Source organism: Strongylocentrotus purpuratus, unplaced genomic scaffold (genome assembly GCF_000002235.5).
Source record: "Strongylocentrotus purpuratus isolate Spur 01 unplaced genomic scaffold, Spur_5.0 spur5_contig_861, whole genome shotgun sequence".
NCBI classification, from domain to species: Eukaryota; Metazoa; Echinodermata; class Echinoidea; order Camarodonta; family Strongylocentrotidae; genus Strongylocentrotus; species Strongylocentrotus purpuratus.
Genome location: NW_022145570.1, coordinates 3,813,430 through 3,829,469, shown reverse-complemented (window position 1 = coordinate 3,829,469; position 16,040 = coordinate 3,813,430). Strand labels below are relative to the sequence as shown.

The following is a 16,040-nucleotide window of genomic DNA, read 5'->3' as shown; positions in this document are numbered from 1 at the left end:
TCTTTTGTTGTAAAATCATGTGATACATATAAATATGAATGCGTTAGTATTTGAGGGATAATTCCCTTTTCAGTCTGACAAAATTAATAATATCCATTTTTCCAAGTTTCTCAAATATTATATATGAATATTTGTCAGTGGTAACAATAGTACATTCCAAAGATACCATTTAACATGATGGAGTTTGATTTGGGGGCAAAATGGATGTAAAAGATTCCAGATATTAGTTTGATGAACATAATTACGTAGAGTTTAACAGTACCTAAGGTTAAAAAAGCTACACAGCATATTTGTTTTTTACATTCCTATCATAGCATCATCATTAGTTGTGTGCTATACATTTAACACAAATCTGACGCAATACAAATTTGTTGGAGAAGCCAACTTTTGAACAATGATGAAGAATGAAGGAGAACTCACTGACATCACAAATCCCCCCCCCCCAAAAAAAAGGGACCAGGGATGAAATTGAATCAGCAAGAAGTAAGGTGAATCATATTAATATTGTAGGTTTATATGATTATACTGGAACCAACCCTTTATTATAGCCCTTTTTATTTGTTTTGTTGCAAAGGTATTACAAAAAAAAAAGGTTTTGGGTCCCCGACCCCCATCACAACTACAAAAAGATTCCAGATATTAGTTTGATGAACATAATTACGTAGAGTTTAACAGTACCTAAGGTTAAAAAAGCTACACAGCATATCTGTTTTTTACATTCCTATCATAGCATCATCATTAGTTGTGTGCTATACATTTAACACAAATCTGACGCAATACAAATTTGTTGGAGAAGCCAACTTTTGAACAATGATGAAGAATGAAGGAGAACTCACTGACATCACAAATCCCCCCCCCCAAAAAAAAGGGACCAGGGATGAAATTGAATCAGCAAGAAGTAAGGTGAATCATATTAATATTGTAGGTTTATATGATTATACTGGAACCAACCCTTTATTATAGCCCTTTTTATTTGTTTTGTTGCAAAGGTATTACAAAAAAAAAAGGTTTTGGGTCCCCGACCCCCCATCACAACTAATTATTCACATTACAACCATCATCTATAGTCTAGTGCTTAAACACTAAATTGACATATTTTATGTATGTGGGAAATCTGAGAATAATATTCAGATCTGTTCTTATTAATTCACAACAAACATACATTCGGTTTACTTTTAAAAGGGGGCACTGATCATTGACTCCCCCTCTATTTTTTGCCACAATTATACTAAATCTGCACAAACTACTGCATTGCTAATTAAACAAAAGTGTACAAATTCTATCTCTACACTATCCCATATTAATGGCTTGTACTAAACACTCAGGTCGCGGCTCGTTTGGCCATTTAAACAAAATGGTGTCTTCAAATCGGTTTTTAAGGGGGAAAATATTATTTCAAATTAGTGACTGTTTTTACACTCAGGTCGCGGCTCGCTGGGCCATTTATTCAATGATGTCTTCAAAGGGGATGCGTGGGGAAATTTTCTTAAAAAAGAAGTTGGAAGTTGTGATTATTATTTTTTTAATGATAGACAAATAAGAAGATTAGAATTAAGGCTGGCATTGGGAAAGACAAAATACTAGGTGATTAAAGTGGATTTTAGAGAAAGTGTAATACTACAAGGGAAATGAACTGTATATTTGATAGAAACAAGGAATAATGGATAGAGTGAGAAGATGAATTGTGGGAAATTAAGAACTAACAAGAGAGGATTACATAAACAAAGAATGAAAGAAAACAAATATTTAATAAAAAGGGAATTGAAAGAATTCATTGGTCAGATTTAACAGTGATAAAGATATAAAGAAAAGAGTGGAGGAAATAAAGATTTACATGATAGAAAAAAGATGAGAAATAAAGGGGTAGAATAAAATTTAGAAAGAATATTTTTTAAAGACTGACAAATATGAAAATAAAGCGAGGAATAAAACTTGATAGGATATTACAAGGAATGATGGAAATATTCATTTCATTCTTTCATTCTTTGTTTTTGTATTCCTCTCTTGGTAGTTCTTAATTTCCCACAATTCATCTTCTCACTGTATCCATTCTTCCTTGTTTCTATCATATTAATAGATCATATACCTATGTACTATTACACTTTCTCTAAAATCCACTTTACCCACCTAGTATATTTGTCTTTCCCGATGTCAGCCTTAATTATAATCTTCTTATTTGTCTATCATTGAACAAAAAACAATCACAACTTACAACTTCGTTTTTAAAGTAAATTTCCCCACGCATCCCCTTTGAAGACATCATTGAAAAAATGGCCCAGCGAGCCGCGACCCGAGTGTAAAAACAGTCGCTAATTTGAAATAAGATTTCCCCCTTATATTAAAAAGCCGATTTGAAGACACTTAAAAAAAGATGGCCAAACGAGCCGTGACCCGAGTGTTTTTCAGCGCGCCGCGACCCGAGTGTTTAGTACAACCCCATAATAATATCAGAAACAACACAAGTTCTGTCCAAAATGAAAAGGGGCACCCTTTACACATAATAAGGGCACTCTCCCTTGATGATGATATTAATACACTATACTGAACGTGTTCTCATAATAAATGTTGTTTAAGTTTTAATTGTGTCACAAATGTACAAGCATTACACTAGTCAATTCCCCTACTGCCTTCTTATGCTGCCATTATGGTATGTAAATACAAATACTTGACTGTTTGATTACAACTTCCACTGATTTATTTCGTTAAAAAATCTATGGGTTTTTTTCTTGTTCAAATAGGATATTTCCAACTCATGCTGCAAAATTCTCATTGTAATCAGTACATGTTGCCTAAACGATATGCTCCCTGTCATTGATATCTGGGAGTGGCCAAGCATAGGTCCACTAAGACCCTAACACAATTACAAATTGCCGGATGCCTACAAAAATGATAATAAAACCTCAAAATAACAAATCCTTTGCCAGTAGAGTGGGTAAACATTTTATGAATACATGGAGAAACCAAATATAAAAGAATACACATTTTAGACTGTAATAACAAGAACATGCCTTGTAATTTATGAGCATTTTCAGCAGTTTGGTGACTCAAAACAAAAGCATGTGTGTATTCAATATAAAAATGGTGATTTGATATTAAAGGGAATGTTTTTACCAAGGCTGTGTTTTTCTGCTTTTGGTAACCTTCGAGTTTCTTACGTAGTCTTTGATGTTGACCCACGTTCTGTGTTTCAGCACAGCTTCAGCTTTCAAGCATTCGTCTATCGCTCTCTTGCCAGGTAGCTTAGAATGAACAGTCATAAAGGCTCCTAAACGTCTCTGGACAGCCGACTTTTCCGCATCGCTCCATGCTGTCTTTCGTTTCTTCCTTATTGGCTGTTCATCAACCTCTTCCAGTACATGTTGCGTTTGCCTTTGCCTTTTGGTACCTAATGAAAGACAATAACAAAAAAAAATGTTGCAATTATACTATGCAGAATAATAAATGCAGTATCACATACTGTTTCTCTGAGTCTCTGACCCATGAACTTGAAGAGTGCATTACTGTTATGAGGATGGAAGGAGAGGAAGAATATTTAAATCCTCTTTTGCAGTGATGCAGAATAGAGTGTGATCCTGGGAGGAATACACTTAAACGATTTTTTTTTGCGGGAAGAAAGCCATCATATAATTTTGTAAAGCTCATATTTCGTGAAATTATGGGCATCTACCGTTTAGGGGAGTCGGGCACAAACAAGTCTTTAAATTATCTGACAGTGTCATGACAGATGGGGTTATGTTTCACATATTCTACCCGGTTTCTATTGGTCATTTATTTTGCTAATCTAGCTCAGTTTTGGGTTTATTTGGGAGGGGCTCCTGGCTGCCTCCATTTTCATCCATTTCCTAGTATATTGTAGTGATTGCTGTGTGCATGAAAAAAAGTACATTTTGTATTACCTTGACAACCCCTGACTCCCAGTCTAGAACAAAAGGGCCACGATCACATAATACTTTCTGAGTCTATAATATTGTATGTACACAATTTTTTTTTAGTTTAGAGAAGTTTAGATATAGAGACCAATTAAATTCACTAATAGATTTTCTCCGTCATTGGCAACAGGCTTTTTGTGAGGCTACATTACAATTATAATTGTGCTATAATTTTTAACAATTCAAAATGCACAAATATTGGTACGTGGTGATTTCAACAGGAAAAAGTTTGGTTTCACTTTGGCTTTTGAGGATGATTGAGAGTGCGGTACAATAGGCAAAATTAACATTTAGGTTTGCAAAAAGAATTTTTTTAGATGCTCTCATTGGACTTAAAGTCATACCTTTTTGGGAGCATCCAGGTAGCTGACGTTCGACATCATGATCACCAGAATCAACATCGCTGTCACAATTGTCATCACATGATTCAGGTCCCTGTTCTCCAGTGTCGATCTCTGTACATAAAATAATAATCAATAATATTCACCAAAAAGAAAATCTGGGTCAACTGCAAAGAAAACATACTTGTAATTTAAAACAAAAGAATATAATCAATTATTTCTAAATACAACATGGTAGAATTGGCACCAGGTATATGCCACATGTGTGGATCGAGTCAAACAAATGCCTTAATTACCCCTAATCTAAATAAATTGAAACAAACAAGTGCACAATATAGTGAGGAATATTTAACTGCATGGTTCATTTGAAAACAACACTTTTCATTAATTCAATAATGTTGCAGCATGTTTATCAATTTACATATTTTGTATTTGATAATTGTCAAGTTGAGTGGAAATCAGAAATACTTGATTCTTAAAATTAGTACATGCTACATGGTTTGTTATTCATCCCACTCATCCCTCGCCATGATGTTTCTCATCTCATTAGGGTTTGAATTGAGATCCCCACTGTATAATTCTACCCTCATCACAAATTTACCTTCATCTAAGTTGATTTGAAGCTCATCCAGACTTTTTGCAGTGCCAATCAGCTGGACCGGGTTCCCAGCTTTTCCCTCCATGGCGAACAGGATCTTTGATATTTTGGCCACCTGCATAGCAGCATCTGGCAGTCTATAATACTCCCTATGTATCCTAATATCGTGGCCCATGAAGTTTGCTAAGGCGTCCATCTCATGGTCCCTCAAGCTCATTAGTTGTGACATGGTAGCTACATGCTTCCGTAATTTTGTGGATCGAAGTGTTGAAGGATTTTGTGCTCCACATGCTTCTGACAGCTCACGGAGAGCATCTGACCCTCGAACATGAGATGTAGTGTCACTATTGGCTACAGCGAACAGGTATTTGTTGCTTGGGTTTACACCTGCTTCCTCCCTGTGGGATACAAGGGTGTCTACACATGATTTCATGGAGTCTGTCACAAGGATCGGCACTGTCCTGCCACGTTTTCCTACTACCTCAACTCTCCAGAGAAACTTTACAAGATTTTTTTCCCAGTCTTTCAGCATCTCTAGTTGTCCTTCCACCATATGAGATTCACCTTTCTTGATTTTATTGTAGTCATCAAGAGTCATCTTGCTGATTTCCCCTTGTCTCCTCCTATTAAACACAATGAGATGAGCCAGCATGGTCTTGTTGAGTTCTCTCCATGTGCTATGGTTTTCGATTGCGGTCCCAGATGACAGTTTGTCTACACAAAGTTCAGCCTGTACCTCTAGGTGTCTTGACAAAGCCACAACATCACTCGTTAGGGGTAGGAGTTTGGGCTGGTTTCGTTTCCTCTGGTACAAAGTTCGTAGAGCATGAGTAGAGATTTCAGATCCCCAACAAGTGTCCAGCAGCTTGATGAACTTTTCTACAAGTTTCTGCATGTCATCCCCATCTCTGTCCATCAAAGCCTTACTCAGGAGCACAAAGGCAGCCTTTCTTAAGGTATGTCCCAGCTTAAGTGCTAGACTTGGTGTATTGAACAAGTGGTTCTCCTCATCAAAGCCTGCCACTTTCTTGACAGCACTCAAGACAGTCATAAAACCATTTGGTGATATCAGGGAAGTCAGACTTGCCTTGCCATTGCAGCTGCAACGTCTGAACTGAAGTACAAGTCTTCCTAGTTCTCGTAACTTGCATCTGATGTGGTTGTGCTGTTCTTCGTCATGGCCCAATTTCTTAGAGTACACCTTGGCCAATTCTAGAATCAACTGATCATTTAGAATGCAGGCCTTGATTTCATCATCGCTGAGACCACTCAGTACTTTGTGTGTTATAGAATCTCTTGATGTGCAGGGCACTGGTGGAAGCAAGAGTCGACCTTGTGCTAATAGTCTTCTTCGTTTTTTCTTTTGCTCCTTAGCCGGCTCTTCTTGCTTCAAAATGCAGCGGTGTTTCCACAATTCGGCTTTCGCAAACCATCCCAAACAATCTTTGCAAGGCTGATAATCACGGGGCTTTGCTTCACAAGAAGGTCTATATACGACCACAAGCTCTCCATGACCCTTTTCGAAGACCCTGTAGTTGTGCATGTGATTTCCTTTATTTCTTATCAATGTCAATAGCTTATCCTTTTCTTTTCGATTCGTTGCTGCCATGTATTGAGCCACCTTTATTTCATTGGAATGTTGTGACCGCAGGTGATCAGGAAGTTTTTTGTGGGGCTTCTCACACATCATGCAATAAGCTACCTTGTCATATTTTCGCCCTCCTTGATTGTTGGTCTTCATCACAGTTATCCCCTCATGGTCAGCATCAATGCCTCCATATCTTGATGATGCCTCCAATGACTGATCTGATGACAGAGATTTCAGTGATCGAGTGATGCCATTTATTGATGTACATTTAGCCTTAGGCAATGATGCTTGAGAATTATTTAATGAAGTCTTCCCTGAAGAGTCAGAATCTCCTTGAGAATCACAGACATAGTCTGGATCATCATCACTATCATCATTATGGTCAGATAATGTGTCCTCATTATCACTTGAAAAAATATTTTGTGAAAGGGTTCCATCTGGTACCATCAATGCTTGTGTGGCAGGCTCAGGGAATGGTTCCCAGTGCTCTCGGTTATTAGGGGGGTTTCTGCATAGATCATCAGATGTGTCATCATTATCAGCAAGAAAATTGGACAGTGAAAGGTTTCCATCTGGTTCCATTAAAGGTTGTGTGGCAAGCTCAGTAAATGGTTCCCAATGCACTTGGTTATTAGGGGGGTTTATGCATGGATCATCACATGTGTCATCATTATCAGCTGAAACATTAAACTGTGAAATCTTTCCATCTGATTCCATTAAAGCTTGTGTGGCAGGCTCAGGGGATGGTTCCCAATTTGTTTCGTTATTAGGGGGGTTTCTGCATAGATCATCAGATGTTTCAGCATCATCAGTTAGAACATTGGAGAGTGGAAGGTTTCCATCTGGTTCTATTAAAGGTTGTGTGGCAAGCTCAGTAAATGATTCCCAATGCACTTGGTTATTAGGGGGGTTTATGCATGGATCATCACATGTGTCATCATTATCAACTGGAACATCAAACTGGGAGAGCTTTCCATCTGATTCCATTAACGCTTGTGTGGCAGGCTCAGGGGATGGTTCCCAATGTTCTTGGTTATTAGAGGGGTTCCGGCATGGATCATCACATGTGTCATCATTATCAGCTGAAACACTGAACTGTGAAATCTTACCATCTGATTCCATTAAAGCTTGTGTGGCAGGCTTAGGGGATGGTTCCCAATTTGTTTCGTTATTAGGGGGGTTTCTGCATCGATCTTCAGATGTTTCATCATCATCAGCTCGAACATTGGACTGTGAAAAGTTTCCATCTGGTTCCAGTAGTTCTTGTGTGGCAGGCTCGGAGAATGGTGAACAAACTTTTTCTGGGTCTGGTGGGAGGTTTGCAGAATTTTGCAGAATTTCAGGTTTTTCATCTTGGACTCCACTGTGTAATTGAGTAGGACTTGGGAATACAAAATTATCTCCCACCCCATAATCATATAACACTTCTTCACCTTCTTTGATTTTCTTCAATGAGAAGAGAACCAGTTCTGGTTCATTGTGAGGGTTCTCTCTAATCTTCATTCTGCTGTTGACTTCACCCCTCCAACCATGGTTGACGAGTCGTCCCAGTTGTTGTTTAGTTGGTTCGACTGATGCATCCCTACTGGAAATGAAATTGAAAAAAAATGAAAACATTAGATTCATCAATGTTTAAAATTACAATGAATCACTGAAACATACAAGTATATGTGGGTTACAATTTGTGATTTCACTTTAGGTTTTCTCTGTTGTCAGATATTATTTGATCAACTGTTACTTTTCAAGTAGGGTATCACTTAAAGAAGAATCGTTACAGTCATGATTTTTGTTAACGCATGGTTAATTTTAGGAGGAAATTTGAAATACAAGTAACATAGGAAACAAATAGGTAACATTACATGTAGGCATTGGAAATCATAACCAATATCATGAACATTAAACATGCATATGTTTACTTTTCATTTGCCTTAAAATTGTAATGCTACAAAATGTCACCGTGCATCAGACACGAGTACCGAGGCGAAAAAAGACGACGAACTAACCGTGGAAGATTTTTTCAATATAAATACAAATAACAAAAAAACAAAAAAAAACCCACAAAGGTCGAATAACGACACGCCCTACAAGCCACGGGCAACAGCATTGCGAACAAAATATATCCTCTCAAGACCCTCTGAAATACGAGAGCCAAAGACATTACATGGTATAACAAAAATAACAAAAAAGAGAGAGAAGCGACCAAATTGGGGAAAGGGCAAGGAGAGGCAACAGACTAAAGGGAAAATGTACAATTTCGGACATATCTATCCACAAGATGTTTACACCGGGTGGGAGAGATGGAAGAAGGCTTCGGCAGGGGAGAAGGAACATGCGGAGAAGAAAGATGAGTCCAAGGAGAAGAAGGGAGGGAGAGATGAGGAAAGATTAAAAAATAGCATGGGAAAAAGGAAAAAAAGCATTATGATAAACAAGAACAGACGTGTAGAATGAGGGGGGAAAGAAGAAAATAATCTATCTAATCTTTAAAAGTGGAACGTAGCTCCAAAAAGCAAATAAAGAATACAATATAAAAAGTGGCTACTAGCACAAACCTGAATTCATATCAAACGGACCAAACATGTATGCAGTGTTATATTATTTTAGAATGAGCAAAGAAAGCAGGAAATCCAATGCAGGGTTTGAATTGTGCATTGAAAACTACATCCTCAATGAAGATTATGTTTACCAACTGTATGATTTTTGTTCTCAAGTTTTCAAATGATTTTTCAATAAATCTTACCATTTGACATAATTGGCCCATCTCAGATCATCTTCCCAGATTATAAAGAAGAGGAAATTTGGGAAATTACAAAATGAATGATGAACATTTAACAAAGAAGGATAACAGAAATTAAAAGCAGAAGATGAATAAAGACAACAAGCAGGAGTAGCGAAATGAGAAATCCAGCTACAATGCGAGGATGACGCTGGACAACAGACATTGAAAGAAATGAATTAGGAGGATGGGAAGGGAGAGGAGGAGACAAAGCAGATGAAGAAGTTGAATGAGGAGTTGATGAGCGAGGGGTTAGGAGAGGGGTTGAGGGAGGGGTTGGGAGAGGGGTTGGGAGAGGGGTTAGGAGAGGGGTTGAGGGAGGGGTTGTGTGAGGGGTTGATTGGGGGGTGCGGGGAGGTGTTAGGGGAAGTAATGAATGAACAGATGAAGTAATATCAGACTGAAGTGAAGATGAGGTGTAGAAGAAAGGGGGAGTAGAAAAAGAGTCTTCCGATGACATATTGCAGGGAACTGATGAACCAGCATCATTTAAAACTTCACTGGAGGGAGAGGGAGGTGGTGCAAGCTGCGTAGAAATTTCCGAATCTGTTTCATCATTTAAAACTTCACTGGAGGGAGAGGGAGGTGGTGCAAGTTGCATAGAAATTTCCGAATCTGTTTCATCTGTAAGATGAAATGTGGAGTGTACAAAAAAAAAACATGGACTTTTCAGTGTAATGCACCTTTCTTTTATATCCAATATTTGTACCAAATATTGTTTTATATTCTCATTTTATGCTCTCCAAAATGGAATATGATCTGTTGGACTGACAAGGTTGAATAATTGTCATTGGTAAGATTGTGTGTTTTTTGTATGATAGCTAAAACAGGTTTGAATAGATAGAGAAGAATATAAGTTGCATATTTGTTCTATGCTGTCCTTGCCGTATTGATACTTTCTGCAGAAAAATGTATGTGTACTGTATGTGGTCAGTCCACGGGTTTATTCAAAAGCACGGAATAGAATTTGACAGATATGACTAGCTTTCGATCTTTCTCTAGGGGAAAAACAAAAACCACTGGTAGAAAATATGTTGCCCTGTCAACCCACATGTTTACGACTACGTCATAAGCATATAGCCTTAGGTTTGTTTTCAACACCTATCATTACAAAATATACTTTTCAATAAATCAAGTCGTCATAGTATGTAGACTTACCACCATTTCGTCCCTTTCCATGTGAAAAAGTATCTGAAGCAAGTTTCACAGTCTGCATCTCTTCTTTCCCCCACATCTCTGGTTACCAGATCTCCTCTGTACCACAAAAGGAATTCTCCCTCTTCAAACGTTTTGGTGGTAAAGACTGCTCTACCTGTGTGATTGAAGAAATACATAATCTTCATGAGATCAATCATGCGAGTTTAAACATTGTGAATATGATGTTACAAGTATATTTGTCTGTCATTTAAGATAATGCTCAGGTGTGATAAGTAACTCAGACTCGTACTTGTAAGAAGGCACTTATTTTCAAAATTGGTTGAGTTTTAAATAACATTTGTGTGTCTTTTTGGTCACATTGCCATCAAGCAGACTTGTAAGCAACACATTGTATTTAATATTAGTATGCTGCAGATATTAAATTACAGTGTCATGCATGTCATGATGAACATGACGTTTTCTCTAGATTTTCTAAAAAAATTTTGACATTCAACCCCATGAGGAGGCATTAAAATTCATTTCAAGGTCTAACCTTTAAACACTTAACCAAATCAAGTTTAATACCTCCTGCTTTACAAAAGAGCCCTGTACATACAAATATTTACAAAAAAATAGAATACATTGTAGAAAACATTAAAAAAAAAGCTTTAAAAAAATAAAAACTAGATCAAAATGAACAAAAGGCCTTAAATATTAAACATTTAAGATATTATTGATACAAAGAAAAATGACCAAAAAAATATTTTAAAAAATACACATGCCGTAAAAATAGACTACACAACTGCAAACAGACAAACAAACAAAACTAAATTATGGTAAAAGTCATGATATAACATTAGGTACCAGTGCATGCATTAAAGTGATAGAGGGAGTGACTTAATTTGGTTTTTTAACATTTGGAGTGAAGTTTCCGTGCGAATATGAGTCGGTAGATTGTTACAGATGCTTGGAGCAGTGAAAGAAAAAGAACGTTTTTTAAATTCAGTCTTTGGTTTCAGGATAAATAAGGGATTTAAGGTAGAATGACAAGTAACAAAGTAAACTGGACGATTATGACCAAAAGATTCTAAATAAGGGGCTAGATTATTGAGTATTTTGTAGACGAAAATGCAGTAGTGGTAATTGATTCTATTTTCAACACTTTGCCATTGAAGACTGCTTCACGCAATTAAGTGTTGAATTAAGATTATAAAAACAGAAAAATATGAGGGAAAGCATATCAAATATTCTACTGCATGAAATTAATGAAATATACAGAAAGGGTATAGATTTTACTAAAGAAGTTGACCTGTTTAACTGCGAAGGGTATCAAAGTTACTCTGAAAAGAGCTGGTGATTTTCAGACAATAGGCGATGAGGTGTGATCAAAGAACCATACCAGGCGTTCCTTGCATAGTCTAGCTCTGAATCAATATTTTATTGAGCATATTAATGTTAGATATCTATGCTACAGTGAATTTTCACTATTAATACAATCTACATGTACATGTATGTAACCTCACTCACCTTTGTCAGGCAGCTGTTTCACTGTAAATCCTTCAGGATCAACTTCACTAAAAATATCTGGAACTGTCTGTCTGGTTTGACTTCTGAGAATCCGATTCTGAAACAGGTCAAGTAAATATTAATAATATTATGCAGAAACACAGCTGTGAGCAAGCTGGAAGAAAATATCTAAATATTACACCCCCCCCCCACATCCTCCCCCTAATCATACTGGAATTTGCCAAAATATTGCTACTCATATCCATGCTCAATTTTATTATATTATTTGTTAAAATCATGAGGTATTATGAAACACATCCATTATGATGTACATCAAGGGGGTCATGTAAATACATGGCTCCACATTTCCCATGCACACATCTTATCATATTTGACTCATTTGCAATAGATATAGATTGCTCCACATTTCCTATGCACACATTTATACATTTCTAGCCCATATGCAATAATAAATGTGGCTCCACATTTCCCATGCACACATTTATACATATCTGGCTGATGTGTAATATATATAGATATGGCTCCACATTTCCCATGCACACATTTATACATCTTCAATCCACCTTAAATAGTTGAGATAAACATGGCTCCACATTTCCCATGCACCCATTTATACACATCTGGCCCATATGTAATATATAAATGGCTCCACATTTCCCATGCACAAATGTATAGACATCTGGCCCATGTGTAATATATATATATATATATATGGCTCCACATTTCCCATGCATAAATTTATACATATCTGGGTCATGTGTAATATATATATAGATATGGCTCCACATTTCCCATGCACACATTTATACACATCTGGCCCATTTGTAATATATATATATGGCTCCACATTTTCCATGCACACATTTATACACATCTGGCCCATGTATAATATATATAGATATGGCTCCACATTTCCCATGCACACATTTATACAAATCTGGCCCATGTATAATAAATATATATATATATGGCTCCACATTTCCCATGCACACATTTATACACATCTGGCCTATGTGTAATATATATATATATATGGCTCCACATTTCCCATGCACACATTTATACACATCTGGCCCATGTGTAATATATATATGGCTCCACATTTCCCATGCACACATTTATACACATCTGGCCCATGTGTAATATATATATGGCTCCACATTTCCCATGCACACATTTATACATCTGGTCCATGTGTAATATATATATATGGCTCCACATTTCCCATGCACACATTTATACACATCTGGCCCATGTGTAATATATATATATGGTTCCACATTTCCCATGCACACATTTATACACATCTGGCCCATTTGTAATATATATATATGGCTCCACATTTTCCATGCACACATTTATACACATCTAGCCCATGTATAATATATATAGATATGGCTCCACATTTCCCATGCACACATTTATACAAATCTGGCCCATGTATAATATATATATATATATGGCTCCACATTTCCCATGCACACATTTATACACATCTGGCCCATGTGTCATATATATATATGGCTCCACATTTCCCATGCACACATTTATACACATCTGGCCCATGTGTAATATACATATGGCTCCACATTTCCCATGCACACATTTATACACATCTGGCCCATGTGTAATATATATATGTGGCTCCACATTTCCCATGCACACATTTATACATCTGGCCCATGTGTAATATATATATATGGCTCCACATTTCCCATGCACACATTTATACACATCTGGCCCATGTGTAATATACATATGGCTCCACATTTCCCATGCACACATTTATACACATCTGGCCCATGTGTAATATATATATGTGGCTCCACATTTCCCATGCACACATTTATACATCTGGCCCATGTGTAATATATATATATGGCTCCACATTTCCCATGCACACATTTATACACATCTGGCCCATGTGTAATATATATATATGGCTCCACATTTCCCATGCACACATTTATACACATCTGGCCCATGTGTAATATACATATGGCTCCACATTTCCCATGCACACATTTATACATATCTGGGTCATGTGTAATATATATATAGATATGGCTCCACATTTCCCATGCACACATTTATACACGTCTGGCCCATTATATATATATATATATATATGGCTCCACATTTCCCATGCACACAGTTATACAAATCTGGCCCATGTATAATGGCTCCACAGTTCCCATGCACATATTTATAAGTCTTCAATCCACCTTAAATAGTTCAGTTAAACATGGCTCCACATTTTCCATGCACACATTTATACATATCTGGGTCATGTGTAATATATATATATATATATAGATATGGCTCCACATTTCCCATGCACACATTTATACACGTCTGGCCCATTATATATATATATATATGGCTCCACATTTCCCATGCACACCTTTATACACATCTGGCCCATGTGTAATATATATATATATATATATATATGGCTCCACATTTCCCATGCACACATTTATACACATCTGGCCCATGTGTAATATATATATATAGAGATGTGGCTCCACATTTCCCATGCACACATTTATACACGTCTGGCCCATTATATATATATATATATGGCTCCACATTTCCCATGCACACATTTATACACATCTGGCCTATGTATAAAATATATAGATATGGCTCCACATTTCCAACGCACACATTTATACAAATCTGGCCCATGTATAATAGCTCCACAGTTCCCATGCACACATTTATAAATCGTCAATCCACCTTAAATAGTTGAGATAAACATGGGACCACATTTCCCATGCACACAATTATACACATCTGGCCCATGTGTAATATATATATATATATATATATGGCTCCACATTTCCCATGCACACATTTATACACATCTGGCCCATGTGTAATATATATATATCTATGGCTCCACATTTCCCATGCACACATTTAAACACATATTGCCCATGTAGATCTATATCTAGTTATGGCTCCACATTTCCCGTGCACACATTTATACACATCTGACCCAGATTATTATGGCTCCACATTTCCCATGCACACATTTATACACATCTGGCCCATGTGAGTTATATACAGATAGGCCTAGACCTAGTATGGCTCCACATTTCCCATGCACACATTTAGGCTAAATCTGGCTGATGTGAAATAGACCTTCGAATCTAACGTTACTAGATATTCCTTTAGTTTAACTCTAAAGTTAGGCCTAAGAAGAACTTATACTAGACCTAGATCTACTACTACTAGTAGCCTAGACTAGTAGTACTAGTCTAGGGCTAGGCCTAACGTTAGGCCTAGATCTACATCTTACTTAGATCTAGATCTAGATTAGATCTAGATCTATGTATGAGTTTTTTGTACCCAATATCATGATAGAACTAGATCTATAGGCCTAAGGAATTCTTTAAAAAGTTGATAGAATATTAATGGGCCTAGACTGGATTAAAAATGAAAGTAAACTTTCTAGATCTAGACTAGTTCTACTTACTTTTGCCAGTTGTGGCTGTACTAATCCCGCCATGACATGTCCATATACGTTAACAGGCACGTCGCAAGGTGCACTGCACCAGCACTGCGCATGCGCTGCATCTAATAAGATACAGACTGTGCAGTGTGTATCCTCATGCTGGCGCTCTTCACTTGATATTATTCTTGAGATCGGAAAATAATACACATATTCAGGCTGCAAGCTATGACTCCAAAGTGGGAAACCGGGGATGGAGTTAAATCGCAGCCGAACGTTGATGGGGTACTACTGAGATGTCCCAAAGCTGATTTAAATCTCGTTTTAATGATTCTGCAACTGTGGAGCTCCACGGTTTGCTGTGTCTCCACAGTTGGAAGTTGTGTATTCATATGAACCTCCCCGATTGACGGTCATTACAAGTGCACACACACACGCAGTTATGCAAAATCATTTGAGTTTAAGGAAGTGTGTTAAGAAAAAATATCAGTTATTAGGGTATGGAAGGATCTTAATGTAGTTACATTTCGGATGTGTTCTGGTAGTTGGTTATATTGTGTCGCCCCCTATAGAAGAATGTTCTTCTGCAATTATTTCGGTTTAGGGAGATCTAGATTTCGGGATGAGCGAAATTAATAATTATACGTGCGATATTTGATTTTATTTGACATATAAGACGGAGTG

General features: G+C 37.1%; 1 protein-coding gene across 1 annotated transcript; it reads right to left on the bottom strand.

Moving 5' to 3' along the window:
• Window positions 1–4,773: 4,773 nt before the first annotated feature.
• Window positions 4,774–15,786, bottom strand: LOC115929956. The gene is made up of 4 exons (XM_031000140.1): window positions 15,381–15,786; window positions 11,897–11,993; window positions 10,391–10,544; window positions 4,774–8,041 (listed from the first exon to the last, which is right to left on the bottom strand). The coding sequence occupies exons 1-4, from the start codon at window positions 15,411–15,413 to the stop codon at window positions 4,774–4,776; spliced, it is 3,552 nt and encodes a 1,183-aa protein (XP_030856000.1). The 5' UTR covers window positions 15,414–15,786.
• Between the last annotated feature and the right edge of the window lie 254 nt (window positions 15,787–16,040).